General features: G+C 42.8%; 2 protein-coding genes across 2 annotated transcripts; one reads left to right on the forward strand and one right to left on the reverse strand.

Annotated features, from left to right (window-relative positions):
* The first annotated feature begins 219 nt into the window (after window positions 1–219).
* On the forward strand, window positions 220–6,803 carry LOC122786417 (acidic leucine-rich nuclear phosphoprotein 32 family member E-like). The gene is made up of 7 exons (XM_044052704.1): window positions 220–376; window positions 1,472–1,621; window positions 1,716–1,838; window positions 3,242–3,398; window positions 3,469–3,572; window positions 4,774–4,816; window positions 5,223–6,803. The coding sequence occupies exons 1-7, from the start codon at window positions 323–325 to the stop codon at window positions 5,303–5,305; spliced, it is 714 nt and encodes a 237-aa protein (XP_043908639.1). The 5' UTR covers window positions 220–322; the 3' UTR covers window positions 5,306–6,803.
* On the reverse strand, window positions 6,681–23,163 carry LOC122786833 (pleckstrin homology domain-containing family O member 1-A-like). Its single transcript, XM_044053331.1, has 10 exons — window positions 23,106–23,163; window positions 16,752–16,930; window positions 16,514–16,654; window positions 12,837–12,944; window positions 12,646–12,747; window positions 12,230–12,565; window positions 12,040–12,134; window positions 11,804–11,966; window positions 8,615–8,721; window positions 6,681–8,193 (listed from the first exon to the last, which is right to left on the reverse strand). The coding sequence occupies exons 1-10, from the start codon at window positions 23,161–23,163 to the stop codon at window positions 7,596–7,598; spliced, it is 1,887 nt and encodes a 628-aa protein (XP_043909266.1). The 3' UTR covers window positions 6,681–7,595.
* Between the last annotated feature and the right edge of the window lie 4,307 nt (window positions 23,164–27,470).

The following is a 27,470-nucleotide window of genomic DNA, read 5'->3' on the forward strand; positions in this document are numbered from 1 at the left end:
CCTGGACAGTTCGCCAGTTCATCGCGCCTAATCCCGATCCCAATACCTAATTGCATGTTTTTGGACTGTGGGAGGAAGCCGGAGAACCCGGAGAGAACCCACGTACACACGGGGATAACGTGCAAACACTGATTGACGTGTCGACTATCCAGTCAGCCGCGGCGCAGTGACGCCCTCTGCCCCCCCCCGTGGGCGTGGCCTGTGTGATGGTGGGCGGGGTATGTGTGTAGGGGGCAGGGTCGCAGGTATCATGGAGGATCAGTGAAGATAGTGAGGCGGACGAAGGAAGAGTTGTAGCCGCTCTAAAGTGTTTTCTCTCAACATGGACATGAAGAAGCGGGTCACAGTGGAGCTCCGGGGCCGGAGCCCGGCCGAGGTGAGCGCCTTACTGCCCGAACACTTCCACAACGAATCGACGCTGCTTCCACTCGTGATCCGCCAGTGACAGGCGGATCAGCTGAGAGTGAAGTCCCGCTGGATGTGAAAGCATCATCGGCGGCTCCTCCTCCTCAGTCAAAGCCGTGTATTTACCGTCAAACACCGGGACATTTACAAATGCTTTCTCCTTTAAAACCGACAATGTGAAACTTTTAATCGAGTCACTGTTTTAGTGTGAGCGGACATTTTGAGTCTCAGCGGCTTTAACTTATGTCGGATTTTATCGACATATTCTGACCGAACTTGGTCATGGAGCCGCGAACTGAACACGCCGCCTGTTGTGAGCGTGTTCTCGGTGTTAGGAGCGGCTCTGCATGGGACCCGGACCCGGAGGTCGTTCTTAAGACGCCGCTCGACTGTAACGTTACCGGGCTTCCGTTAGTCACACACGGAGCCGAGGCGTCGATGGAAATACTGGCGATATATCGCGATATATCACGAACATTCGCCACGAAACCGCGAAGAGACCGTGGTTTGTTTCCGTTTCGTTTATGTCGGTTCACACGGAAAAGTCGTAACGAGACAAAATGGCGCAACAGCAGCGGATTAACGTGGTTTTAAGCACGAGGTGACGGAAGCTGCTGCTCCGCCATTACTGTCCGCGCGGGAAGTAACTGTGTGTGTGTGTGTGTGTGTGACAAGATTATACACAGATCATCTGCTTACTACTACACACTGAGTGTGGGGGGAGGCGCACACCATCTGCCGCCGCCCCTCCCTCACCCATACACACACACACTGTGTCTGTCTGACATATGTTTACAAAGCAGATATGACGTCATCATTTTTCTAGATAATTTACACAAGTGAAGAGAAAATGAAAGTAAACTTTATTATAAACATAAGTATCACTTTAAACTGAAGACAGAATAATAAATGCACCATCTCAAACTTTGACATTTGTCCACATTGTTCTGTGGACATGTGTGTCTCCACCTCATGTTGTGTCTTGTCTGGGGAGACTGGTCTGTCCTGAGTCTTCATGTTTTTATGAACTTTCAACGACATGAAGCTGTTTTTCTTTGTGTGTCAGATTGCAGAGCTGGTGTTGGACAACAGTCCCTCAGCAGATGGAGAGATTGAAGGTCTCACAGATGACTTTAAGGAGCTGGAGTTTCTCAGTTTGATCAACGTGGGTCTGAACTCTCTGACCAAACTGCCTTCACTGCCCAAACTACACAAGGTAATATGTAACCATGCCTCCTGACCGTGTCATTGACCATGTTAGACCTGAGTGAGCGGCAGGGGGCATCACTGTGTCTTTGTCTGTTTGTCAGTTGGAGCTGAGTGACAACAACCTGTCAGCGTCTCTGGAGATGCTGTCAGAGAAATGTCCAAACCTCACCTACCTCAACCTGAGCGGCAACAAGATCAAAGAACTGAGCAGCGTGGAGGCACTGGTCAGAACACGCATGTGCGCGCACACACACACATACAGTGCTACACTTATCCACATTTTATAATGTTACAGCCTTATTCCAAAATAGATTAAATTCATTATTTTCCTAGAAATTCCACACAACACCCCATAATGACAACGTGAAAAAAGGTTTTATTTATTTTTGCAAATTTATTAAAAATAAAAAACTGAGAAATCACATGTACATAAGTATTCACAGCCTTTGCCATGAAGCTCAAAATGGAGCTCAGGTGTGGTCTGTGTCCACTCATCATCCTTGAGATGTTTCTGCAGCTTCATTAGAGTCTGTCCACCTGTGGTAAATTCAGTTGATTGGACTGTATAAGGTCCTACAGTGTACAATGCATGTCAGAGCACAAACCAGTCAGGTAGTCAAAAGAATTGTCTCTAGACGTCTGAGACAGGATTGTCTTGAGACACAAATCTGGGGAAGGTTACAGAAATATTTCTGCTGCTTTGAAGGGCTCAGGGAGCACAGTGGCCTCCGTCATCTGTAAGTGGAAGAAGTTCAGAACCACCAGGACTCTTCCTGGAGCTGGCCGGCCATCTCAACTGAGCGATCAGGGGAGAAGGGCCTTAGTCAGGGAGGTGACCAAGAACCCGATGGTCACTCTGTCAGAGCTCCAGAGTTTCTCTGTGGAGAGAGGAGAACCAGAGCTGCAGAGATGTTTGTCCTCTTTCCACAATCAGGCCTGTATGGTAGACTGGGGCAACTGTTCATCTCTCTGCAGGACAACAACCCGAAGCACACAGCCGAGATGTCAAAGGAGTGGCTTCAGGACAACTGTGAATGTCCACACGTCAATCTGATGAAAATGTCTGTGCACTGACGCTCCCGTCCAATCTGATGCTGCAAAGATGGGTGTGCATCATATTCAGAAAGACTTGAGGCTGTAACTGCTGCCAAAGGTCAAAGGTCATCAACAAAGATTGAGCAAAGACTGTGAATACTTATGTATGTTATGTATTTTTAATATTTTTGCAAAAATAAAAAAAATCATGTCGTTATGGGATGTTGTGTGTAGAATTTTGAGGAAAAAAATTAATTTAATCCATTTTGCAATAAGGCTGTAACATAATGATGTGGAAAAAGTGAAGCCCTGTGAATACTTTCCGGATGCACTGTACACACACACACACACACACACATGTATGGGGGGCATTTTATGCCAGCACACTTTAGTAAAACGCCTTAACCGCGTTGCCTACACTGCATAAAGATTGAAAAACACACGTGTGTACAGGCACGCATATTGCGAGTACACCAAATAATGAAGGCTGACGGGTGATAAGTATCATGCCACGTGTGAACGCAGACCATTTGTACCTGTGTCCTGGCTCCCATGTGTCTCTCATGTGTCCTGTGTCTCTTGTGTCCTACAGCAAAGCCTGAAGAGTCTCCAGAGTGTGGACCTGTTTAACTGTGAGGTGACGTCTCTGGACGACTACAGAGACTCTGTCTTTGAGCTCCTGCCTCAGATCATTTACCTGGACGGTTTTGACCAGGACGACAACGAGGCGCCCGACTCTGAGGACGAAGGTGAGTGACCGCCACGGGAGGGAGGAGCCTCAGTGTGGGTGTCGTCTCTGAAAGCTGTCTGTTTTCACAGAGGAGGACAGGGACGGACCGCCCGGAGACTATGATGATGAGGATGATGAAGATGAGGAAGATGAGGACAATAAAGAGGGAGGACAAGTGGGACGTAGCTTTCAGGTGAACACACCATACACACTGACTGTAGGTTGCTAACAACACAAATGTCCCCTTCACTGTCCATGCCAACAGCTGTCTTTTATTTTGAAATGTTTAAAGGGGACATATTATACCCCATTTCCCCAATTAAAACAGTTCCCTGGTGTCCTAATGAACATGTCAGTGACATGCTTTGGTCAAAATACCATAAGGATGAAGCACCATAGCAGTTCAATAACCCTGCTAAACCCGTCCCTTTCAGAACACTTGGTTTTGTGCGTGGTCCCTTTATATGCAAATGAGACACAGGCAAACACACGCACACTTCTTCCAGGGGGTTTCTGATTTGTCCTCTTTACAGCGCTCACTCGCTCAGCTCCTGTTCCCTCCCCTCATTCCTCTCCCCCTCCCTCCACTAGTTCTGACAATATCAACATGGCAGCGTGAGCAGAAAACAGCGAGAGTGTCGTCACAGGAAGAGACGTCCTACATAAGGATGGAGCCGAACACTGTCCAACTGTAAATCAGTTAAAACACTTGGGGACAGCACCACTGATCCACCGCTGATCGCTGCATAAACTGCTGCTGTATGTGAGTGTATCAGACTGAGTCTGTGCTCCGGTCATGGAGGACGTACTGAACAAATATGTTTAATTAGGACGTATCAGAATGGTCAGTTATGACCTCTATGTGACCTTTTCTTAACAATGTGTGTGTTTGTACGTCACTGACTAAATACGGCGACCGCTGGCCACAGTCTGATGTGAAGTGGTGCGAACACACGAACACACGTTTGCTGTCTTTATCCGGCACATTAGCTTCATATATAAAATCCTCTGTAAAACACTGTGCTCCACTGTGCAGCCACCAACAGCACACTTGTCCCTCTGCGTTGACATAATACCGCTCTTCCTCCCTCGCCTGCACTCTCGCAGGGACAAGGTGGAGCTAAGGTGGAGCTTTCCAAGTAAACTTACTGGTTGGGCGGTAACATTTGCGGTGAAATGCGCATGCTGCCGTCATAAGCGCAGGGAATTCACCATTGCGTGTTTTATCGCCTATACTTACACTAAGGGGGACCACGAAAACATGACTGAGTATTCTTTTTCCACACTTTGGCGACTGGTAGGGCCTCCAGAGTCCCAAATATAAGTATTGAAATGGTTAAAAAGTTGATTTTGCATAATATGTCCCCTTTAACTCTTTTTCTTCTACCTCTCAGGAGGATGAAGACGACTATGGAGAGGAAGAAGATGAAGAGGAAGGTGAGCTGTGACATTTACGCTTGATCTGAACCAGGACTGAAGTGGTCCTGAACCATGGATGTTTGGGCTTCACTCATGACAAACGAATTAACTTTGTTAATCTTAGAAATAGTAACTCAACACTCACGGTGCTACTCTAGCTAACACTGTTGGGCCCCAATGAAGCTAACCCTGGTGGCGCCACTGAAGCTAACACTGTTGGCATCACTGTAGCTAACACTGTTTGCCCCACTGTGAGTTAGTCTATAGTAGTGTTCTTCAGTCCTGGTCCTGTGGGTCTCAGGGACCAGAACTAAGGAACCCTGGTCTTCAGGATCAATGAGTATTGATGAAATGACTGAGCTATGATTGGTCCTGACACTGACCTCCTGACCTCCTCTGATTGGTTCTCTCTCTCTGTGTGCAGACGATCAGCCAGGCGTTCAGAGACAGAAGAGAAAGAGGGACGTGGACGATGAAGGAGAGGACGACGACGATGAAGACAATTAGTCCATGAGTGTCTTCATGTTTCTGTCTGAACCCGATGTCCACCTCACAACAAACATCTGGACGAGGGACACGTCTGTTTTAGACAAGATTTTATCTCAACCAAATTTCCCTTTAAACTCTGGTCCTGTTTTATTAGTCCATGTCCAGTCTCATTAGTCCACGTCCAGTCTCGTTAGTCAATGTCCAGTCTCGTTAGTCCATGTCCAGTCTCGTTAGTCCATGTCCAGTCTCAGTGTGTGTGTGATGTCGTCATCCTGGGACTAAAACAAAATCTTGTATGCACTTTGTGGGCGGAGCTTCGCCTGAGATCTGGACTCCGCCCTCTGAGCTCATGCATCATCATAATTGGACCAGAGCTCCTCCCACTACAGGAACTTCAGGATCATGTTTCTCCACCGCCCCCACCCCCCCGTCATGTTCCTGATTAGATTTATTGTAGGGAATCTTTGGGGTGGGTGGGGTTAGTTTTTTTTTTTTAGACTGCTGCTGGTCGTCCTTTAGGCTCCGCCTCCTGAAAACTACCTGTGTAACACATAAACATGTCCCCGTCTCCACTTCCTGTGATGACGTGAAGTCACCTGAACGCATGTGCAGTGCATTGTGGGGGCGTGGTCTGAGCACGGACACACCTGTTTTTTCCTCTATTGTAAACTTTTAGCTGTTTTCTTTTTACACTTTTTGAAACGGGCATTTTAACTCCGCCCACTCGTCTGTGTTTTATAAAGTGTTCCTGACGCCATCTACTGGTGAAAAGAAATATTGATCAGGAGATAGTTATCGTGACCCAGGTCTTTGGACGTAACATGGTGTTTTTAAGAGTGTAAAGTTCAAAGGTCGCTCAGGTTGTTATGGCAATACTGTAAATATGTTTCCTCTGACCTTTCACCCCAGCCGTCATCAAAAAAAAAAACTGAATTTTGTGGTGAAACGTTTTTCAATAAAAAGAAAAAACTGTTTTTAACCGATCTGTAATTGATTTAAATGATGACTCAGCAGCTGCTGTCCAGACCTTCTGGCTCCTCCCACTGACCACCTGCAGGGGGTGACACCTGAACACGTGTGGGGTAGATTCCACTGAATGTTTGTCATGATGACACAGGAGCGACAGTTTGACTTCCTGTTTGTCACCAGTCTTTTTTATCATGGCTATGTTGGCATGAGTGTCATTTTCATCAGCGCTGAAAAGTCCCAGAATGCTCTGCACTTTACTGCGAGGCACAGCCACCGGCTGTTAACATAAGCTGAGTTAGCTTAGCAGCTGTTGATGTTAACGTTAGCTGTGTTAGGCTGACTAACCCAACAAACCCATGAAAGCAATATACTGAAAGCTAAGCTAATGAAATAATGAGCAGTTAAATAAATACAATTCTGAACAAATGTTTTATTTTGTTTATTAAAATCTAAAAAAGACAATACCCTGCTTTTTTTAACCCACAATGCTGTGCAGTGATTTAAACAATGTAAAACATCAATAAAAACTTTCATATTTGAAAGACAAGACATTTTTACATTAAGAATTAATGTTTACAACAAACATTTTTACATCATTGTAATTTAATAACATATATTTAAAGGAGCAGAAGTCGTGAAGAACAATTTCCCAAAATGTTACCAGTTGTCCTGGTCAAATCTAGGCTACGCCCCCTCATAAAAGGTTTTTATAGTTTTATTGCTTTTTTTCTCACATTTTTGTCCCTGAACTTTGTCGTCGTTTAAACTCACGTTTAAAAATGTTTAAATCACAGGTTTAAATCACAGGTTTAATGTTGGTAACATTAAACAAACTTTACATTATTATCAAAGACATCGTAATAAAACGCTGCTCCTTCTGTAAATGTGTCACATGTTGCTGAAGTGCATTGTGGGCACGTTGTTTACGTATTTAAAGTCAAAAACGACCATTTTTTTAACGATCATTTTCACATCACTTCGGCAACTCCTGCTACAAAGTCGGCCATGACAGGCTTACCACGCCCACTGTTAGCATTGTTAGCATTTCCCAGATGAAAAAGTTAATCATAAAAAACATTTTGAAATATTGTCTTTTTAAAAACATTTCACTTTAAAGACAAACAGTGCAGCATCGTTACGACAAATCTCCATGAAAACTAAATTGACAGTGTTACAAAGACAGTGGCAGCAGTGACAGACGGGGCGACAGAGAGGAAGAACTGAAGATCGCTGGTGTTCAAATCATCCAATAATCAAACACTTTCATAAGTTTTGTCTTTTACCCTGATTTTTTTGTGCTTAAAGACATTAAAATTACGACAATAAGAAGAAAATCGTGTCACAGCATCTCAGACCTGTCGTCATCTTCCGCTGACGTTGACGAGGTGGGCGTTACCTCTTCTGCTGCTGATGTCATGTTGTTGTGTGTCGTCTTCTGACGTCGCTGCAGCGTCCGACTCTGAAGCTCCTTCACTTCCTGTAGAACTTCCTGTGCCTCCTTCCATGATGACACAGCTTCCTGCAGGAGGCGCTCTGCCTCAGCACGCCTCGTCTCTGCCTCGTCCTCTGGCAGCAGGGAGGGGGGTGTGGTCAGCAGAGCCTGAGTTGACTCTGCCTGGGAGTTAGATTCTGGACGTGACACTTTTACCTGAGAGGAGGCGGAGTCTCCGATGCTCAGAGGAGACTTACATGATTTCTGCATAGAAGAGTTGTCGTTGGACGCGACGTTGGCGCTGGACACGGCATTGGACAGGCTCTTTGGGGAATCATCGGCTGGAGCAGCAGATGAGTTGCATCTTCTCGAGCGTGGAGATTCGATTCCTCTGCAGCGATTTCTTTTGGCTTTGGATCGTGGAGAATCTCGTCCTCGCAGACGAGGAGACTCTTTGCCACGGAGACGAGGACAGTCGCTGCTCCTGCTCCTTTGAGACGACCTGCTGAAGGACGACAGAACATAACATTTAATCACCAAACATCTGGGGTTTACAGCGAATGCTAACAGATGATTGCAATTATGTTGTAACACTGTTAATACTTCATTGTCACAGTGTTGTCAGTGTTGTAGTGTCTTAAGTATTACAGTGTCGTCACAGTTTTGTCAGTGTTGCAGTTTCGTCACAGTGTGGCAGTGTCGTCAGTGTTGTCACAGTGTCGTCAGTGTTGCAGTTTCATCACAGTGTCGTCACAGTGTCATCAGTGTTGCAGTGTCGTCAGTGTCGTCACAGTGTCGTCACAGTGTCGTCAGTGTCGTCGCAGAGCTTCAGTGTTGCAGTGTCGTCAGTGTCGTCACAGTGTCGTTAGAGTTGGAGTTTCATCACAGTGTTGTGACAGTGTCTTTGCATTGGGAGGAGTCTGGACCTGCAGTGAGGAGAGTCGGAGCTTCTGAGGTGATGAAGATGAGGGGAGTCGGTATTCTTGGTCAACGTTGATCTTCTTTCTCGCTCTGTTCTGCTTTTCTGCAGCTCCTGTCAATCAAGGCTCAGTCATCACTCTTTCCTCTAAGCATTATTTTCACTCTTTAATCTTTTCATTATTTTCACTCTTTAATCTTTTCATTATTTTCACTCTTCACTCTTTGTATTATTTTCACTCTTAAATCTTTTCATTATTTTCACTCCATTCATTATTTTCACTCTTTAATCTTTATTTCACTCTCTTTAATCTTTTCATTATTTTTTTTCTCTCTTTCACTCTTTGTATTATTTTCACTCTTTAATCTTTTCATTATTTTCACTCTTTTAATCTTTTCATTATTTTCACTCTTGAATCTTTTCATTATTTTCATTATTAAGTATTATTTTTCACTCTTTGATTATTTTCCTCTTTAATCTTTTCATTATTTTCACTCTTTAATCTTTTCATTATTTTCACTCTTCACTCTTTGTATTATTTTCACTCTTTGTATTATTTCACTCTTTAATCTTTTCATTATTTTCACTATTCGTATTATTTTCACTCTTTAATCTTTTCATGATTTTCTTTAATCTTTCATTATTTTCCTCTTCTTTTCTTTGTATTATTTTCCTCTTTAATCTTTTCATTATTTTTCTTTTGTATTATTTTCACTCTTTAATCTTTTCATTATCACTCTTTTCATTTTATTTTCACTCTTTTGTATTATTTTCCTTTTCATTATTTTCACTATTCGTATTATTTTCACTCTTTAATCTTTTCATTATTTTCACTCTTGAATCTTTTCATTATTTTCACTCTTTGTATTATTTTCACTCTTTAATCTTTTCATTATTTTCACTATTCGTATTATTTTCACTCTTTAATCTTTTCATGATTTTCACTCTTTAATCTTTTCATTATTTTCACTCTTCATTCTTTGTATTATTTTCACTTTAATCTTTTCATTATTTTCACTATTAGGTATTATTTTCACTCTTTTAATCTTTTCATTATTTTCACTCTTTAATCTTTTCATTATTTTCACTCTTCACTCTTTTGTAATTTTCACTCTTTAATCTTTTTCATTATTTTCACTATTAGGTATTATTTTCACTCTTTTAATCTTTTCATTATTTTCTTTAACTCTTTAATCTTTTCATTATTTTCCTCTTTAATCTTTTCATTATTTTTCTTTAATTTTTTAATTATTTCCACTATTAATTATTTTCACTCTTTGATTATTTTCACTCTTTAATCTTTTCATTATTTTCACTCTTCACTCTTTGTATTATTTTCAATTTTGTATTATTTCCACTCTTTAATCTTTTCATTATTTTCACTATTCTATTTTCACTCTTTAATCTTTTCATTATTTTCACTCTTTAATCTTTTCATTATTTTCACTCTTTTGTATTATTTTCACTCTTTTTAATCTTTTCATTATTTTTCACTATCTTTAATCTTTTCATTATTTTCCTCTTCCTCTTTGTATTATTTTCACTCTTGTATTATTTCACTCTTTAATCTTTTCATTATTTTCACTATTAAGTATTATTTTCACTCTTTTAATCTTTTCATTATTTTCACTTTTCTTATTTCACTCTTAATCTTTTCATTATTTTCACTCTTTGTATTATTTTCACTCTTTAATCTTTTCTCTTTGTATTATTTTCACTCTTTAATCTTTTCATTATTTTCACTATTAGTATTATTTTCACTCTTTAATCTTTTCATGATTTTCACTCTTTTAATCTTTTCATTATTTTCACTCTTCATTCTTTGTATTATTTTTCACTCTTTAATCTTTTCATTATTTTCACTATTATTATTTTCACTCTTTTAATCTTTTCATGATTTTCACTCTTTAATCTTTTCGTATTTTCACTCTTCTGAATCATTATTTTCACTATTTATTATTTTCACTCTTTAATCTTTTCATTATTTTCTTTAATCTTTTTCATTATTTTCTCTTTTGTATTATTTTTTCTCTTTAATCTTTTCATTATTTTCACTATTCGTATTATTTTCACTCTTTAATCTTTTCATTATTTTCACTCTTCACTCTTTTGTATTATTTTCACTCTTTTCATCTTTATTTTTATTATCTTTTCATTATTTTCATATTAGTATTATTTTTCACTCTTTAATCTTTTCATTATTTTCACTCTTTAATCTTTTCATTATTTTCATCTTTTCATTATTTTTTTCATTATTTTCACTCTTTTATTATTATTTTCACTCTTTAATCTTTTCATTATTTTTTTTCATTATTATTTTCACTCTTTAATCTTTTCATGATTTTCACTCTTTAATCTTTTCATTATTTTCACTCTTCACTCTTTGTATTATTTTCACTCTTTAATCTTTTCATTATTTTCACTATTACTCTTTAATCTTTCATATTTTTCACTCTTTAATCTCTTTATTTTTACTCTTCAATTTTGTATTATTTTCACTCTTTAATCTTTTCATTATTTTCCTTTCTATTATTTTCTCTTTAATCTTTTCATTATTTTCATCTTTAATCTTTTTCATTATTTTCTTTTAATCTTTTCATTATTTTCACTCTTTGTATTATTTTCACTCTTTAATCTTTTCATTATTTTCACTATTTATTTTCACTCTTTAATCTTTTCATTATTTTCTCTTTCACTCTTTGTATTATTTTTTCACTTTTTCATTATTCATTATTTTCTTTTAATCTTTCACTCTTTGTCTTTTTCATTATTTTCACTCTTTAATCTTTTCATTATTTTCACTCTTGAATCTTTTCATTATTTTCACTCTTTTGTATTATTTTCCTCTTTTAATCTTTTCATTAATTCTTTTCATTATTTTCACTCTTTAATCTTTTCATTATTTTCACTCTTCACTCTTTGTATTATTTTCACTCTTTAATCTTTTCATTATTTTCACTATTCGTATTATTTTCACTCTTTAATCTTTTCATGATTTTCACTCTTTAATCTTTTCATTATTTTCACTCTTCACTCTTTGTATTATTTTCACTCTTTAATCTTTTCATTATTTTCACTATTCGTATTATTTTCACTCTTTAATCTTTTCATTATTTTCACTCTTTAATCTTTTCATTATTTTCACTCTTTACTATTTTCATCAGTTTCATTCCAGTAAAGACTGAAAGAGTCAAACCTGCAGCCTCATCTCCTCCAGCAGCTCCTGAGCTCGCTGCATCTTCTGAGCAATCAGACTCTGCAACTGACCCACTGGCTGCACACAAGCCCCGCCCACAGGCTGCACACAAGCTCCACCCACCGCCTCATCTTCTGTGGGACAACGACGAATCACAGCAGGTCTGAAGAAGAAGACAAGGTGAGTCGGTGACAAAGTCACATGACCTCACACACACATGTGTTTGTCTCTCATACCTAACCAGGACCTGGTCCAGAGAGGAGCAACGACTGCGACCCTGACCTTTGACCTTTTTCTCCAACTGAGGAGTTTTTGACTGAGACTGAAGAACCTGAAACAACAGGAAGTGAAAGACTGGCACACACACACACCACCCTGATCTCACACACACACACTGAGCTCTCACTCACTCTCTCACACACACACCTGAACCTCTATGGTCTTCAGGACGTCCAGCTGTGTCTCTCTGGTCTTCAGGACGTCCAGCTGTGTCTCTCTGGTCCAGCTGGATTCGCTGCCTCGGGGCAAACTTCCCGTCTTGACCTTTGGTTCTTTGGTCGTGACCCTGAGCTTCGAGACGTCAGTGCCGGCGCGCTGACGACCTCTGACCCCACAAGATCCTACGACTGCCACCTGACCACAGGAACCGCCCCTCTGCAGGTCGACTTGGAAACTGTTCTCCCAAGACAAACTGGAGTCTCCGAGGGCATCCTCCTCGGTCACCAGGTCAAGGGTCAACATGCCATGAGAAGAGGATGAGGCCTGAGGTGGGTGATAAAAAGCTGCTCATTGTTTCTGTTTATGATTATCAATAAAGTTACAGACAGTACAGACGTCAGTACCACAGACAGGAGGTGCCCTCTAGTGGGCAGTCTGCGAACATGACGGATCTTTGCTCGTTCTCTGGTCGGATGAGTCAGAACATCGTCGTCATCGATGGTCACCTGAGTACAAACATATACAGTATATATATCTGTACCAAAACAATGACATCATCACATGTAAACAAACTTAAAATCCTGTGACCTCTGACCTCATCGAAAAGTCGGTTACTCTTTGCTTTGATGATTGCGACGTTCAGAGCGTTGACCCACGATTCTTTGTCCTCAGGACTGACGGCTAAAAACACCAGGGGAGGAGCCTGCGAGGAAACATCAACTGATCACACGTCCACAGGTTCACATGTCCACACGTTCACACGTCCACACGTCCACACATCCACACGTCCACAGGTTCACATGTCCACACGTCCACACATTCACATGTACACGTTCACACGCCACAGGTTCAGACGCCACATTCACACGTCCACAGGTTCATATGTTCACCGCATTACCGCCAGACATCCACACATTCACACGTCCACAGGTTCACATGTCCACACGTACACACGTTCAGACGTCCACACATTTACACGTCCACATGTTCAGACGTCCACACATTCACAGGTTCATATGTCCACACGTACACACGTTCAGACATCCACACATTCACATGTCCACAGGTTCACGTGTGAACGTACAGTCTGTGACTGTGTTTGTGACAGTGATGTGACTGTGATGTCTGTGAAGTCTGTGTCTGTGATTGTGATTGTGCCTGTGATGTGTCTGTGACTGTGATGTGAATATGTTTGTGATGTGTGAATGTGACATGTCTTTTATGTGTCTTTGACTGTGTCTGTAACTGTGTCTGTGATGTGTCTCTGAAGTCTGTGTGTGTGATGTGTCTGTGATATCTGAAGTCTGTGTGTGTGATGTGTCTGTGATATATGAAGTCTGTGTGTGTGATGTGTCTGTGACTGCGGTCTGTCTGTGATGTGACTGTCTGTGATGTGTCTGTGACTGTATCTGTGAATGTGTTTGTGTGTCTGTGATGTGACTGTCTGTGACGTGTACGTGACTGTGATATGTCTGTGACTGTATCTGTGACTGTCTGTGATGTGTCTTTGATGTGTCTGTGCCTCACAGTGGTTCCTGGTGTATTACCCTGGATTTCCACTGGACGCGGAACGGCCGCGGAACGGCAGCGGCTCGGTAGCCGTTGCAAATCGCTTCCATTCTAATCAATGTGAGCATTCCCACCGGCCGGCGGCGCGGCGCGGCGCTGCTGGGCCGCTGCTGATCCGCGCAGCAGCGATATCGATAGGAATCAGTTCTATTTTTTCCGTTGCCGCTGCTGAACCTCGTACATTTCAACGAAGCAGATCGACAGGAAGTCCGACACAGTATCAAAGTAAAACACTTCGGCCCCCCTTTCAAAATAAAACACAATACGCAGGTCACAACTTCACCTCAACGTTACGTCATAACCGGTGCTCCCAGGTCAACAGTCATTTGATCCGAGGGTCTTGGAGACAATGGACGACGAGAGACTGATTATGGAAGTCGAGAAATATAAAATCCTTTATGACACCACAGATCCTTATTATAAGGACAATGTCAGAAAGGACAAAGCCTGGTTTTTAATTGCAGGAGTTTTGGGAGTGGATGGTGAGTATAAAGTCCTGCTAAGATGATAAAAATGTGATTCTAAAAACTTTACAGAAAGTACTTTAAGTACTGTACCTGCAAACTGTTTAATTATTAATTAATATAGTACATGACATATTTCTTGCCTTGTCCTGATCAGTGCAAAGTTACTGGACAATTTAATGACTTTAAAATATTATATATATAGAAATACTTGACTGAATAACTTTAATGGCCAGATCAACAGTTCGTCTACGTCGGAGAATGAAAGAAGCTGTGTTGTTGTTGTTTCCTTTATACACACAGTCTATCGCGGGATCTTGCGTCCGTTCGAGATTATCGCGCGATCTTCCGTGAATACCGCTGGCTCCCAAGGCTCCGCGCCGCTGCCGTAACGCGCCCGGTGGGGATTGATGTTTGGGAGAGGACGAAGCAGAACCGCGCCGTGGCCGTTCCGTGGCTGTTCCGTGGCCGTTCCGCGTCCAGTGGAAATCCAGGGTTACAGCGCAGACTGTGTCTGTGATGTGTCTGTGACTGTGATGTCTGTGATGTGTCTGTGACTGTATCTGTGAATGTGTTTGTGTGTCTGTGATGTGACTGTGACTGTCTGTGATGTGTATGTCACTGTATCTGTGACTGTATCTGTGATGTGTCTGTGTCTTTGACGTGTCTGTGATGTGTCTGTGCCTCACAGTGGTTCCTGGTGTATTACAGCGCAGACTGTGTCTCTGATGTGTCTGTGATGTCTGTGTTGCGTGTGAAGTCTGTGATTGTGCCTGTGATGTGTCTGTGATGTGAATATGTTTGTGATGTGTGAATGTGACATGTCTGTTATGTGTCTGCAACTGTGTCTGCAACTGTGTCTGTGATGTGTCTCTGACGTCTGTGTGTGTGAGATGTGTCTGTGATATCTGAAGTCTGTGTGTGTGATGTGTCTGTGATATCTGAAGTCTGTGTGTGTGATGTGTCTGTGACTGCGGTCTGTCTGTGATGTGTCTGTGACTGTATCTGTGAATGTGTTTGTGTGTCTGTGATTGTGCCTGTGATGTGTCTGTGACTGTATCTGTGAATGTGTTTGTGTGTCTGTGATGTGTATGTGTTGCGTGTGAAGTTTGTGTCTGTGTGTTATGTGTCTTTGACTGTGTCTGTAACTGTGTCTGTGATGTGTCTCTGAAGTCTGTGTGTGTGATGTGTCTGTGATATCTGAAGTCTGTGTGTGTGATGTGTCTGTGACTGCGGTCTGTGATGTGACTGTGACTGTCTGTGATGTGTATGTCACTGTATCTGTGACTGTATCTGTGATGTGTCTGTGTCTTTGACGTGTCTGTGATGTGTCTGTGCCTCACAGTGGTTCCTGGTGTATTACAGCGCAGACTGTGTCTCTGATGTGTCTGTGATGTCTGTGTTGCGTGTGAAGTCTGTGATTGTGCCTGTGATGTGTCTGTGATGTGAATATGTTTGTGATGTGTGAATGTGACATGTCTGTTATGTGTCTGCAACTGTGTCTGCAACTGTGTCTGTGATGTGTCTCTGACGTCTGTGTGTGTGAGATGTGTCTGTGATATCTGAAGTCTGTGTGTGTGATGTGTCTGTGATATCTGAAGTCTGTGTGTGTGATGTGTCTGTGACTGCGGTCTGTCTGTGATGTGACTGTCTGTGATGTGACTGTGACTGTCTGTGATGTGTATGTGACTGTATCTATGACTGTATCTGTGACTGTCTGTCATGTGTCTGTGTCTTTGACGTGTCTGTGATGTGTCTGTGCCTCACAGTGGTTCCTGGTGTATTACAGTGCAGACTGTGTCTGTGATGTGTCTGTGACTGTGATGTCTGTGTTGCATGTGAAGTTTGTGTCTGTGATTGTGCCTGTGATGTGTCTGTGATGTGAATATGTTTGTGATGTGTGAATGTGACATGTCTGTTATGTGTCTTTGACTGTGTCTGCAACTGTGTCTGTGATGTGTGATGTGTCTGTGATATCTGAAGTCTGTGTGTGTGATGTGTCTGTGATATCTGAAGTCTGTGCGTGTGATGTGTCTGTGACTGCGGTCTGTCTGTGATGTGACTGTCTGTGATGTGTCTGTGACTGTATCTGTGAATGTGTTTGTGTGTCTGTGATGTGACTGACTGTCTGTGACGTGTATGTGACTGTGATATGTCTGTGACTGTGATATGTCTGTGACTGTGATATGTCTGTGACTGTCTGTGATGTGTCTGTGTTTTTGATGTGTCTGTGCCTCACAGTGGTTCCTGGTGTATTACAGCGCAGCAGCGTGAAGCGACTGTGGTTCTTTTTACTGCGACTCTTTGCTTTTCTCAATTCCTCCGAACGTTCGTAATCTGCCAGGTGGAAAACTTCCTGTGCTTTACGCTCGTCCTTTTCCTGCACAAACAACAACAACAACAGTTAGCACCTGGGGAGACATGATGACGTCACAACAACACAACGGTCAGGGACCGTCTCACAGTCATAGACTCACCTCCTTGTCACAGATGTACAGATGGTCTTCTCTCAGAACCACAAACTGGTTCCTCCACAGCTCCCTGAAGATCCCACGGCCACAGAACTTTCTGATCCAGCCTGCCTTGTCTGGCTGCTGGACCGCCAGCTGACCCGGGTCCTGAACGCCCTGAAACACACAACCGCGATGACTCGAAACTAATCATGCTTTTATTTCAGTAACTTCAGTAACAGTGATTTTTATGATCAATTCAATTCAATTCAATTTTATTTGTATAGCGCCAAATCATAACATATATTATCTCAAGGCTGTACATAGACAACATCAAGGAGAGCAGAGAACCCGAACAGTTCACACAATGAGAGATGTGCTCTCATCTGCCTTGACCGGTTGGGGTGAAAGGAAAATGGGGGACAGAGGAGAGGTGGGGGAGAGAAAGGACAAGAGGGAGATAAGGGAGGGACAGAAGAGAGAGAGAGACCAGGAGTAGATACACAACAACTGTATCAAGTTACAAGTTTATCACCGTATACTATTGTCCATGCTCTCAAACATGGGCACATGGGCTTCTCTTAGCCATGTTCACCACCTCACTGGGCCACAACAATCATCCGCTCACATGGCTTCTGTCATTCACGAGCACACGGTGTCAGCTCTGACATCTGCATCAAAGTTAAACCTCTGTAGAACTGTAGTGTGCATTTGGACTATCTGGGTATCTCATAGGACTACTGGAATTAAGCTAAGTATCACTTCTGTAGGTCTTTCTTATTTGGTTGCTATTTCATTATTTGCTATTTTATCTAACTGTGTTGCTTGACTTTAGTGACTTTTGACTTGTCGGTGTAGTTAAGGTGAAAGTTGTTTAAGATATTTTGTCTGCTAGGTCAAAGACAAAGTTGTTATTGTTGCTGTTTTGACCTAGTTTCTATTGAGCCATCACCATCACCAGGTGAGAAGTTTCACTGGCTACAGGGGAGTGGCCAACACAGCTGTAACCAATCAGCCTCTAATCAGCTTCACTGAAGTGTCATTGGCTAGAGGGAGTGGCCACTCAGCTGCAATTAATCAGCACCTAATCAGGTGTCTTTTAAAAAGCAGCACTCACTTTGAAGCGGCAGCTTCAGCGGCAGACTCTTCAGACGAAGACTCAGGAAGACAAAGACAAAGGAGTCTAAACCGGAGTCAAGACTCAGGAAGACAAAGACAAAGGAGTCTAAACCGGAGTCTAACAAGGAGGCTAACAAGGCTAAGTACCTGTACCTACAACTGTTTTTCTACTTTTCACATATGTGCGTTTTTTCCATTCCTGTTCATGTCTCTTCTCGTAGATATTACAAACCTCACAATCATTCACAGCACAACCGTAACCTTTCCTCACTTATCTATCCCACCCGCTCCACACACATCCAACACCTTGCTGCAGGGGGCCTTTGGAACTGCCAGTCAGCTACCCGCAAGACTGAGTTCATCTCTGGCTTTGCTACTGAGCAATGTCTGGACTTCCTTGCTCTCACAGAGACTTGGATAACACCCTCCAACACAGCCACCCCTGCGGCTCTCTCCTCTGCCCACTCCTTCTCCCACACACCCAGATCCACTGGAAGAGGTGGCGGGACAGGTCTGCTTATCAACCCCAACTGGACTTTCATTCTTTTCCCACTGCCTCACTTCTCTTCACAGTCGTTTGAATTTCATGCTGTAACTATAACTCACCCAGTAAAACTCATCATTGTTGTCATTTACCGTCCACCAGGCCCATTGGGACACTTCTTGGAGGAACTAGATGTCCTCCTCTCAAACATCCCAGAAAATGGTCCACCACTTGTTCTTCTTGGTGACTTCAACATCCAATCAGAGAAGTCATCTGATCTACTTCTTCTTCTTTCATCTCTTTCTCTCTCACTTGCTCCTTCTCCACCAACTCACAGAGCTGGCAACCACCTTGACCTCATCTTCACCAGAAACTGCTCCACCTCCAACCTCAAGGTAACCCCACTTCATGTCTCTGATCAATTCTTCATTTCCTACTCTCTCCCACTCTCCCAATCTGATGATCTCATCTCATCAGATATTGCACTTGTCCGTCGCAACATTCGCTCTCTCTCTCCCTCCTCTCTCTCCTCAACTGTTCTATCAGCACTTCCTTCAGCTGACTCCTTCTCCGTCATGCATCCCAACTCTGCCACAGACACCTTCCTCTCTACTCTGTCCTCCTCTCTTGACTCTCTCTGTCCTCTTACTTCCCGGCGGGTTCGTAAGTCCTCCCCAGCCCCGTGGTTGTCGGACTCAGTGCGTGCTGAGAGAGCCGCGATACGGGCAGCAGAAAGAAAATGGAGGAAATCAAAACACCCTGATGACCTGCTTTCCTATCACTCTCTTCTCTCCACCTTCACTGCCTCTATCTCTGCAGCCAAACAATCTTTCTATCAGACTAAAATTCAATCCTCTTTCTCTAACCCCAAAAAACTTTTCTCTATCTTCTCTAACCTCCTTGATCCCCCCACCCCCCCTCCTCCTTCCTCCCTTCTACCAATTCACTTTGTCAACTACTTCACAAAAAAGGTAGATGACATTCGCTCTTCTTTCTCAACCCCACCTCCTGATCTCACCACTCTACCAACCACACATTCAGCTCCTTCTCTATCCTCTTTCTCCCCTCTATCTCAGGATCAAGTTCTTTCCCTAATAACCTCTGCCCGTCCCACCTCCTGCCCCCTTGACCCTATCCCCTCTCACCTTCTTCAGTCAATTGCTTGTGATCTTCTTCCTTTCCTCACCCACCTCACTAACACATCTCTATCATCTGGCTGCTTTCCGGACTCTCTTAAAGAGACCAGAGTGACCCCCCTCCTTAAAAAACCCACCCTTGACCCGTCTGAAGTAAATAACTACAGACCTGTCGCTCTTCTTCCTTTTCTCTCCAAAACTCTGGAGCGCGCTATCTTTAATCAACTCTCCTCCTACCTTCACCGGAACAACCTTCTTGATCCTCTTCAGTCTGGTTTTAAAGCTTCGACCGAAACTGCACTTCTTGCTGTCACTGAGCAACTCCACACTGCCAGGGCTGCCTCTCTCTCCTCTGTGCTCATCCTCTTGGACCTTTCTGCAGCGTTTGACACAGTTAACCACCAGATCCTTACAAGAACTAGGTGTCTCAGGCTCTGCACTTACCCTACTCTCGTCCTATCTTCAAAACCGAACATACAGAGTAACCTGGAGAGGATCCGTGTCGGAACCCTGAGGACAGACAGAACCCTGAGGAACCCCAGTAGCTAGAGAGCTACTGGGTTTCCTCAGGGTTCTGTCTTGGGCCCTCTCCTCTTCTCTCTATACACCAACTCTCTTGGTTCGGTTATTCGCTCTCATGGTTTTTCCTATCACAGCTACGCCGATGACACCCAACTCATTCTCTCTTTTCCCAGCTCCGACACACAGGTAGCAGAACGGATCTCCGCTTGTCTGACTGACATCTCTCAGTGGATGTCTGACCATCACCTGAAACTCAATCTCGACAAGACTGAATTTCTTTTTCTCCCAGGAAAGGGCTCTCCCACCACAGATCTAACCATCACCCTCGACAACTCTGTGGTAACTCCTTCTCACACCGCAAGGAACCTGGGTGTGACACTTGACGACCATCTCTCCCTCACTGCCAACCTTGCTGCAACAGCTAGATCTTGCAGATACATGTTGCACAACATCCGAAGGATTCGGCCTCTTCTAACCCAGAAGGCGGCACAGGTTCTGGTCCAGGCTCTTGTCATCTCACGCTTGGATTACTGCAACTCCCTCCTGGCTGGTCTTCCTGCATGCGCCATACGACCTCTGCAACTCATCCAGAATGCAGCAGCTCGACTGGTCTTCAACTTACCAAAATTCTCCCACACTACACCGCTCCTCCGCTCCCTTCACTGGCTTCCTGTAGCTGCTCGCATCCGCTTCAAGACTCTAGTGCTTGCGTTCCATGCTACAAACGGATCCGGTCCAGCCTACATCCAGGACATGATCAAAACCTACACCCCAGCCCGCCCACTCCGCTCTGCATCGACAAACCGGCTCGCTGCCCCCTCACTGAGAGGATCGCAGAGGCACTCGCAGAACTCGAGACCGTTCACTGTCCTCGCTCCCAAATGGTGGAACGATCTCCCCATCGACATCCGGACAGCTGAAAGCCTCCACATCTTCCGACGCCGACTAAAAACACATTTCTTCCGACTCTACCTCGACTAAGACAACAAAAAAAAAAAACACCGTGTTCGGATCACTTCACATTAGACTGCGGCCAGCGGTCTGCCGTATTTAGTCAGCGACGTACAAACACACACAGAGATAACACACGTTCACTGACCTTGTGTCACTGCTATCTTCTTCATCCCCTTCGACTCCAGCTCTTACTCACAATCAGCAGCAGGCCCTGTGTGTCGGTGGTCATGGTTCTCATTCCTCTGCTCCGCTGCTTCACAGCAGCGATAGCCTTCAGTCCCTCTTCTTCTTCAGTGTTCTGAGAGACGCACATTAACTGGAACGCGAGCCTTATGTAGGGGGCATTCTTTGTAGGACGTCATTCTGTGACGTACAGTCGCTATTTTCTGGCACAACGAGAACTAGTGGCCCTCTGGTGACAAAAATGATATAAAACCAGGCAGCGCACACATTCATCTTTTACTGCTTTATCCAAATCAGAGGGCCACAGGGGGCGCTGCGCTGTGTCAACTAACACTGATTTGCATGACAGACAGAGACAGATTCTAAGACTGATTTGATTTTTAAGAACAACTTTATTTGCCAGTTGTAAAAACTGCTATCACTTTGTGGTGTTTTATTCTATTTAAAAAAACACAAAGAATTCCCACATACACATGAATGTGAAACAGAGAGGCTTGTGAAACTCTCTCTCTCCCTCTCTCCTTTAAAACTTGGTCTTTTAAAGGGTGATTCCACCAATAGCACTCAATCCTTTACCAGCAAAAGTCCTGCACCGACGACACATGCCGCAAGAACTGCAGGCACACTCGAAATTTTGGCACTCTAGTTTGTTTAGTTATTGAAAAAACAATAAAATATATTGTAAAAAAAAAAAAGGAATGGAAGCTATCCAAAAAAAAATCAATAATAAAAATGATCAGCAGATGATCAATCAATCAATCAATGAGAAAAAAACAAAAATCAATCAATAAATGTATAAATATATAAACAAACAAAGAAACCTGATGACTTCAGGCGATAGTTGGTCCTCTGACTCCATCTAGTGGTCTGAAGTGAAAAGAACACTTTTATGACAGATTAAATTCTCCATGCGACTCTAAATGAATTCTATATAATTGTGTAATATAACATATAATAGAATACTACTGGAAATAAACATAAACAAATAATAAAAACAAAGTGTGTCTTTGATCAGCAGTCACATGTGATGAGTTTGGAGCATCCTGATCTTTTGCAGCGCTCACAGAACTAGCTCCAGGATAGATGACTTCTTTGTTCCTAAGCTGATGCTGTCATCTGTGGTATCTCGTGAAATAGCTGTTATTTCTGTAGTTTAATGAAAAACAAGGTTTTTCAACCCACATCTACTCAGCGACCCCAAATCTGTCTCGTACTTTGTCTCGTAATCTTTTTCTCCATAAATAAAAGACCAGATATTTACCCCTCAGTGTTGTGGGAAACCAGGGGCCGGATTATCTCCTATTCAAAAAGTAAAACACCGCAAATCTCTGAAAGCCCAAATGAAACTAGAGGGTTGAAAAGACGTACGCTAAATATCCATCTGAGGCTAATGTGAAGGCTATGCTGGCCACAAAAGCCTGAAGCTGAGCAAAGTATTAGGTTCACTAAACACAGGCTGTACGAGTGTGGCAATGAACCGAATAAATACCTTGCAAGATTAGTGAATAGGAAGAGTGACTCTCAGACGATTTCATCTGTTAAAGACACAAACGGATCTACTACATTTGATACAAACACTCTATCGAAACTAACAGATGAACAAAGATGAGAATGAAATAAACCAATTATGAAACAGGAGGCTTTGGAGTCAGGAAAAGCCTCAGGCCCTGACGGCCTTCACTGTGAATTTTATAAAGAATTTATGTCCGGACTTATAGACCCGTTTCTGGAGATGCTAAATGATTGGTTTGTTAGGATCTTGACCTAAGTCCCTCACTGAAGCTAACATCAGTCTCATACTTCAAAGGGGAAACCAGCTGATGAATGCTCCTCGTATCGTCCCATAAGTTAAATGTTGATTTTAAGATACTTTCTAAAATACTAGCACGGCACCTTGAGAAGTTACTTCCTAATTATTAATGTCGATCAGTCGGCATTTGTTGTAATAAGATGAGAATTCGTATTAATGGGCGGACTTCTTACTTTCCCTGGGCAGGGGCACCGGACAGGGGTGTCCCCTGTCCCCGCTGCTGTTCGCCATAGTTATAGAACCAATTAAAGAAGCTTTAAGCCCAGATATTACTGGTGAAAAAGATCATAAAATAGCCTTATACGCTGATGACATTTTACTTTTTGTGAATCAATTTAGTGAGTTCTCAGGGTAGAAAATGAATTTCTCTAAATCTGAGGTTACGCCTCTCGGTAACCCTTGTTACTCCACTCCATCATGGAGTAACCAATTAAATGGATTAAATGGTCACCCGAAGGTTTCACTTACCTCCGTCACGAGAAGCGCTGTACTTTTCTAAAATGCATTAGGGACGATCTAGACACCATTGTCTCTGTTGGGGAGGGTTTCCTTGCTCAAAATGAATATCTTGCCGAGACTCCTTTATCATCTTCAAATGGTCCCTATTTTACATAATAATAATATTAAGAGGGTAATAATAAAATTAAGAGGGTGAACAGCTGTTTTAGTACATTTATTTGGAACAGAAAGAAGCCACGATTAAAGATGGCTAAGCTACAGATGTCTGAAGAGAAAGGCGGCTTGGCGCTCCCTAATGTTAGACTTTATCAGCTTGCTGCACAGCTTCACTACATAGCTGATTGGATTAATGGTGACCCAGAATCAGTTTGGTTAGATCTGGAAACACTTAACGCAGGAACCCTTTGCAAAGTCTGTTATTTGCTCTAGACTTGAACAAAAAAAAGTTTCTCAATTAATTATTAATCAATCCCAAGCCCAAACCAGGATATTCATCGTTTGAAAGCCTTATTCTTAAGCTCATCCTAGTTGTAAATCACAGAAACCAATTATAATAGTCACAGTTTATCGTCCACCTGCACCTTATTCAGAGTTCCTATCAGAGTTCTCTGAGTTCTTATCTGAGTTGGTGCTTAAAACAGATCAAATCATAATTGTAGGGGATTTCAACATCCATGTAGATGTTGACCGTGATAGTCTTAGCTGCGCATTTAACTCGCTGTTGGAATCAATAGGTTTTATTCAACACGTTAATAAACCAACTCATTGCCTTAATCACACCCTCGACCTTGTTTTAACTTATGGTATTGATATTGATAACTTAAACATAGTTCCTCAAAACCCTCTCCTTACTGATCATTATTTACTCACATTTAATTGTACTATAATGAACTACAATAACATAAATAAGAAATACTGTCTGATAATAATATGAATACATTCAAAGAGACAGTGCAACCTTTATTTAACTCGGTGCCATATGTCAGTACATCTGAAGGTACCTTTTGTGATTTTACTCCCGCCCTCATAGATAACCTTGTTGATAGTACAGCAGCCTCACTGCGTACTACATTAGACTGTGTTGCCCCTCTGAAAAAGAAAGTGGTGAATCAGATGAGACGAGCACCATGGTTTAACTCCAATACTCGTGCTCTTAAACAGACGTTACGTAGATTAGAAAGAAAATGGCGTTCCAGTAACCTAGAGGAACTTCATATAGCCTGGAAAGATGGTTTTGTAGCTTACAAAAAAGCCCTACACAAAGCTAGAGTTGCCTATTATTCTTCTCTAATTGAAGAAAATAAGAATAATCATAGATTTCTTTTCAGCACTGTAGCCAGGCTGACACAGAGCCACAGCTCCACTGAACCATCTATTCCTTTAACACTGAGCAGTGATGACTTTATGAACTTTTTTGTGAATAAAATAACATCAATTAGAGAAAAAATTGATCATTTCCTCCCTCATATTGGGACTGACTCACCCTCTAGCACAAAAGCTTTAGAAGCACCAGGTGCACAGTTAGACAGTTTCTCCACTATAGATCTCCCTGAGTTAACATCGTTAGTTTCATCATCTAAGCCATCAACCTGTCAGTTAGATCCTATCCCCACCAAACTGTTTAAAGATGTGTTTCCTTTAATTAACAACTCTATATTAACTCAAATTAATCTATCCTTATTAACTGGATATGTGCCCCAAACGTTTAAAGTAGCAGTTATTAAACCCCTTCTAAAAAAAGCGACCCTTGACCCAGATATTTTAGCTAATTACCGACCGATATCTAATCTTCCCTTTGTCTCTAAAATCTTAGAAAAGGCTGTTGCCAATCAATTATGTGAATATCTGCGCATTAATGGCCTGTTTGAAGATTTTCAGTCAGGTTTTAGATTAAACCATAGCACAGAAACAGCACTAGTTAAAGTTAGTAACTCAGATAATGGTCTAGTTTCTTTACTTGTCCTGTTAGATCTTAGTGCTGTGTTTGACACCATTGATCATGATATTCTACTGCAGAGATTGGAGCAGACTCTTGGTATCACAGGTGCTGCCCTCTGCTGGTTTAAATCATACTTATCTGATAGATTCCAGTTTGTTCACGTTAATGATAAAGCCTCACTACAAACAAAAGTTAATTGTGGAGTTCCACAAGGCTCAGTGCTTGGGCCTATACTTTTTACCTTATATATGCTTCCTCTAGGGAACATTATTAGAAAGCATAACATACACTTTCATTGTTATGCAGATGACACACAGCTATATTTATCAATGAGGCCGGATGAAATAAATCAGGTTGTTCAACTCCAGGAATGTCTCAGAGACATTAAGTCCTGGATGACCTGTAACTTTCTACTTTTAAACTTTTATACTCGGCCCTAAACACCTCAGAGAAAAACTTTCTGATCACATTGTCACTTTAGATGACATCACCCTGGCTTCCAGTTCCACTGTGAGGAACCTTGGAGTTACTTTTGACCAGGAAATGTCTTTTGATTCACACATAAAACTAATTTCCAGAACAGCCTTCTTCCACCTGCGGAACATTATGAAAATTAGAGACATTCTGTCTTTACAGGATGCTGAAAAACTAGTTCATGCTTTTGTTAATCTAGATTAGATTACTGTAACTCCTTATTATCAGGATGTTCTAACAAGTCTGTTAGAATAATTCAGTTCATTCAAAATGCTGCAGCACGAGTTCTGACAGGAACTAGAAAGAGAGACCACATAACTCCAGTGTTAGCTTCTCTACACTGGCTCCACCCACAGTTTAGAATTCAATTTAAAATCCTCCTCCTCATGTACAAAGCACTTAATGGTCACGCCCCTTCATACCTGAAAGACCTAGTCTTACCCTATCACCCTACTAGACCACTTAGGTCCCAAAATACAGGTTTACTTGTGGTTCCCAGAGTCTGTAAGAGTAGAATGGGAGGCAGAGCCTTTAGATACCAGGCTCCTCCTCTCCTGTGGAACCAGCTTCCAATGACAGTTCGGGAGGCGGAGCCTCTCTGTGTATTTAAAGTTAGACTTAAAACTTTCCTTTTTGATAAAGCTTATAGTTAGAGCTGGTTCAGGGAAACCTTTCTCTCTCCCCTTTCTGTCCCCCACCTCTCCTCTGTCCCCCATTTTTCCTTTCACCCCAACCGGTCGAGGCAGATGTCCGCACATCTCTGAGTCTGGTTCTGTCAGAGATTTCTTCTTCTGTTAAGAGGGAGTTTTTTCTCTCCACTGATGCCTAGTGTTTGCTCATTGTGTGAACTGTTGGGTTTCTCTGCTCTCCTTGATGTTGTCTATGTACAGTGCCTTGAGATAATGTATGTTATGATTTGGCGCTATACAAATAAAATTGAATTGAATTGAATTAATAATATTATAGTTAAAAGGACTCTGCAAGCCTGGCAGGCAGTGAGGAAGCTGGAGGGTTGTGCAAAGACATGGTGTTCTCTAGCTCCTATACACAAGCCGGCACAGGTGGTGGATTTAACATTTGGAGAGATTGCGGGGTCTTAACCCTAGGGCATTTATTTAGAGAGCGGGAGAGAGTGACAGAGGGAGAGAGCGGCACAGGGAGAGAGAGGGAGAGAGCAACAGAGGGAGAGAGCGGCACAGGGAGAGAGCTGCACAGGGAGAGAGAGGGAGAGAGCGACACAGGGAGAAAGGCACAGGGAGAGAGAGGGAGAGAGAGGCACAGGAGAGAGCGGCACAGGGAGAGTGCAGCACAGGGAGAGACTGACACAGGGAGAGAGGCACAGGAGAGAGCAGCACAGGGAGAGACTGACACAGGGAGAGAGCACAGGTAGAGAGCACAGGGAGAGAGTGGCACAGCGAGAGAGAGGGAGAGAGCGACACTGGGAGAGAGCGCACAGGGAGAGAGGAGAGAGCGACACAGGGAGAAAGCGCACAGGAGAGAGAGGGAGAGAGGCGGACAGGGAGAGAGCGGCACAGGGAGAGCGCAGCACAGGGAGAGATCGGCACAGGGATAGAGTGGCACAGCGAGAGAGGGAGAGAGCGACACTGGGAGAGAGCGACACAGGGAGAGAGCGGCACAGGGAGAGACTGACACAGGGAGAGAGCAG

The sequence above is a fragment of the Solea senegalensis genome, linkage group LG20 (assembly GCF_019176455.1).
Source record: "Solea senegalensis isolate Sse05_10M linkage group LG20, IFAPA_SoseM_1, whole genome shotgun sequence".
Taxonomy (NCBI): domain Eukaryota; kingdom Metazoa; phylum Chordata; class Actinopteri; order Pleuronectiformes; family Soleidae; genus Solea; species Solea senegalensis.